This window comes from Gossypium arboreum, chromosome 11, assembly GCF_025698485.1.
Source record: "Gossypium arboreum isolate Shixiya-1 chromosome 11, ASM2569848v2, whole genome shotgun sequence".
Classification (NCBI taxonomy): Eukaryota; Viridiplantae; Streptophyta; class Magnoliopsida; order Malvales; family Malvaceae; genus Gossypium; species Gossypium arboreum.
Genome location: NC_069080.1, coordinates 11,020,127 through 11,023,886, shown reverse-complemented (window position 1 = coordinate 11,023,886; position 3,760 = coordinate 11,020,127). Strand labels below are relative to the sequence as shown.

The 3,760-nt window shown below is 36.4% G+C and overlaps 1 protein-coding gene across 1 annotated transcript; it reads right to left on the bottom strand.

Annotated features, from left to right (window-relative positions):
- Positions 1-845: 845 nt before the first annotated feature.
- LOC108474108 (transcription factor MYB61) lies at positions 846-3,264 on the bottom strand. Its single transcript, XM_017776016.2, has 3 exons — positions 2,572-3,264; positions 2,349-2,478; positions 846-2,261 (listed from the first exon to the last, which is right to left on the bottom strand). The coding sequence occupies exons 1-3, from the start codon at positions 2,702-2,704 to the stop codon at positions 1,196-1,198; spliced, it is 1,329 nt and encodes a 442-aa protein (XP_017631505.1). The 5' UTR covers positions 2,705-3,264; the 3' UTR covers positions 846-1,195.
- Between the last annotated feature and the right edge of the window lie 496 nt (positions 3,265-3,760).

Sequence of the window (3,760 nt, the reverse complement as noted above, 5' to 3'; positions counted from 1 at the left end):
TTATTATAAAATAATAATTTATTATGATTATTACATCTATTCTAGTATCGGTTACTTGTTCGGTTGGGAATGAGTTATTTCAAATTCCAACTTAACCCTATTATAATAAGGGTATACTTTTATAAATTTAAATTTTAGTCCTTTTACTTTTCAAATATCGAATTTCAACTCCAATTGTTAATATTGTTAAAACTATTTTATTAAATTTAAATTCATTACAATTCTATTTTTTTTAATTACATTGCTAAAAGAAATATTTTTTTTATTTCAAAATGTTATACTAATAAATCTAATAAAAAATAGTGTTAACAATTGAATCTGAATTTTGAAATATGGAAAAGTAGAAAATTAAATTTCAAATTTACGAAGAGTAGAGAAGGTTATGACATATTTTAACCTATAATTATTAAAAATATATAAATAGTAATTTAGAATTAAGTTACAAAATTCATTTTTAAAACGTAATAGGATATTTGAAGCCCAATCCGTCATGTCGGGCCGAATCTTCTTACAACTCATGAACAAATTTGTATATTATAACATAAAGTCCTGAAAGAAAAAAGGAAAAAAAAGGGGAACAAAGTGATAAAGCTGTAATAAAAGCGATTACGATTTCTTTGTTTCGTCTAAAACAATGATAGACAACCACTTTTGAGTGTTGGAACTGGAAAAAGAGTGTGCTGACAAAAGAAGTTTCACGTGTTCTTCAATTAATATCTGTTTTTCAATTTGAAAAGCAAATGTAACCCCCCACCCCCAAAGAAAGTTCAACATATTAAGAAATGAATGCTAAAACCCCCCATGGATGAACCTGAAATCTATACTCATACTCTGACCAAAAAATGAAAACCCCATAAATATATACTATATTTTTTTTATCAACAATTGTTTACATATAGAATTGCAACATTCCAATTCTCAAATATGGCCATTTGCAAAGTGGCAAAGAAGACTAAAAGACACTGCAACAAAGCCTTATTCTGCAGTTCTACCCCACAAAGCAAAAAAAAAAAAAAAAGAAAAGAAAAGAAGCTAATAACAAGATTGATTTGCTCACAGATAGTCCAAAAGCAGAGGTGATAATTAATTTTTGTATCAGACCTATATACACCAGAATTAAAAAGAAAATGAAAATGAAAAATCTGTGGTACACACCTTATACATGAGCATGCCATTAGTTCAAGTTTGATGCTTTCTAAACATGTCCATAAGCTGCTGTAAGTCTGTGGATGTCCTTAGCAGCACACATATTGGGATTTTGTAAAGGTTCTTGCTGCTGTTGCTGTTGGTTATGAGTCCACATACTGTTTGATGAATTATTAGTGAGGAAATGTGTTTCTGATTTGATGTCCATGTTGTACAAGGACTGTGGAGTTTGATTTTGCAAAGCAGCGGCCATTAACAATGGGTTATTCAGATATTCGCTCCATTTTATATCTTCTGCTTGACTTTCCATTAGATGGAGTGGAGCCTCTTTCTCTGGTGTGCTACAATCTGGTAATCCCCAAGAGGAGCTATTATTGTCGTAGAAGGAACTATTGCTTTGCAGCTCAGTGCTGTTGCTGCTGCTGTTACTGTTGTTGTTAGCGGAGGCACCCGTTTCCCAATAGCGGGAACCATTCACGGTGAACGAGGCCATTGAAGGACTATCAGCGACGGAAGGCTTGTACCCCATAGGAGCAGACAGAAACGAAGCCGTCAATGGTGGGAGAAAACTGGACATCGCTGCCGAAGAAAATTCGGAATTGATATCGAAAGCTTGGGTAGTTTGGGTGAACCAGGGAGTAGGGTTGGAGGTAGATGAGAGCCTGGCATTGGACGCATAGTTCAATTGGTGAATTGGAAGATGCCCCACCAAATCAGAAGGCTGACTGTTGGTCGAGAATTTATCCAGAAAGAAGCCTTTGCTGGCTGTAGTAGTAGATGTCATCAAATTGGTGGTGGTATTGCCATTGTTATCGCTGCTGTTCACTGTCTTGGAGGTGGGAGAGCCTTCCATTTCCAGTTGGTAACCTCGTGGAGTAACTGGTGATGTTCCAGGTTTAGGATTGTTGGTGTTGATGTTCAATTCACTTGAAGCCATATCCTTGCTGTTGGTGCGTGGTTGACTCTTGTCTTCACCATGTTCAACCTCTGAGAGGGGCTTGTGAGTGACAGGGTCAATGCCTCGCTGCCTAAGCTTCTTCTTTAAGCAAGAGTTCCATAGGTTTTTAATTTCATTGTCGGTTCTTCCTGGCAATTGTGCCGCAATTTGGGACCACCTGAGGAGGAATCAATACAACGCAAAGAATGTTAATAGAAAAAGTGTATAAAATCCAAGAAAAGAAAGGATGAGAAAGAAATGATACCTATTCCCCAAAACTGCATGAAGTTCAATTATGAGGTTTTCTTCTTCTTGAGAGAATGTACCTCTCTTTAAATCAGGCCTTAAATAATTAATCCACCTTAACCTGCAGCTCTTTCCACACCTCTGCAGACCTGCCAAATTTGTCATAAATTCGGAACAAATTCATCAACATTCTGCCTCTGCCTAACATGAAAAAAGGAAGCTAAGGATGGTTGAAAAGTTACCAGCTTGTTTAGGGACAGAGCTCCAGCAACCATGGCCGTACTTGGTAATATGCCTCAAGAGCTTCTCATCTTCTTCGGGAGACCAAAGACCTTTCCTTAGCTTCTGCTTGTAACAGCAAGAGTGCCTCCCCATTTTCAGACCAGACAGATTACAAGGAGGAAGAGACCTTTCCTAAAACAGCAGCTTTGCTGAATCCTAGGCGAGATTGTCAGCAATGACCAGGGCTGCTTCTCTACAGTATCTTTGAATGCTTTGGTAAGAAAATAAAAATGCAATAGAGAGAGAGAGAGAGAGAGAGAGAGAGAGAGGGGGGGGGGGAGCGAGGTGGAGGCTAGAAAATGAAGTAGCAAGTGAGAAAAGGAGTTGAATTAATATAAGAGGAGACTCTCCAAGCAGAAAAGTCGCATTCATTAAGTGTTATAGTTTCTCTCTCGACCCCTCCCCCTATTATTTTATTTTATTACAAAAGCTACGGCTGTCTGAATATAGAGAAAAGGATCGTAATGTTTGTAATTACATTTTAATAATAATAAATACTCCCTGTTCTTCCATTTATTTATTTTTACCTTATCATTTCTTCTCCGTAGGGGTGGAGATAGAAGTGAATAGTCTTAGTTGCATGTGTCTCATCAATGGTCTGAGAATTAATGTTGTGTGCAGGGATGGTGGGACATTTTTGTCTGATATATTTTACTGCAAGGAAAATGAAAAACAGAAGTTTGACAATAACCCCATGCTTTTAACTCAAGTCACAGAATTACCTTTCCAGGAAAACTTCAAACCCATTTTCCAAATGGTAAAACTCTTGATACACAGTAGGCCAAATAAGCCAAATTAATTCTCCAGTAATGCAAGAAAGTAATATAATATAATATAAGATAATATGAATACCCCTTTGCTTATGTGGCAAACACAAGTTGTTTACTCTATCAGCTGTTTTAGGCAAATCTTCCAAATTGAAGAGCAGCTTGAATAATTTCATCATTACATGGGAAAGAACAAAATTATATATTTGGCCTTGTTTCACAAATAAGAATGTGTTTCCTGTTTCTGATGAATTCCATTCAGTGTCATAACTTACCTTACTCCACAAATAATTTCCACTTGGAGATTTAATACTAATTCCACAATTTTCCCCCATTTCTTTTCTCATCCATTCAATTTTACAACTCTTCCTTCACACGAAAA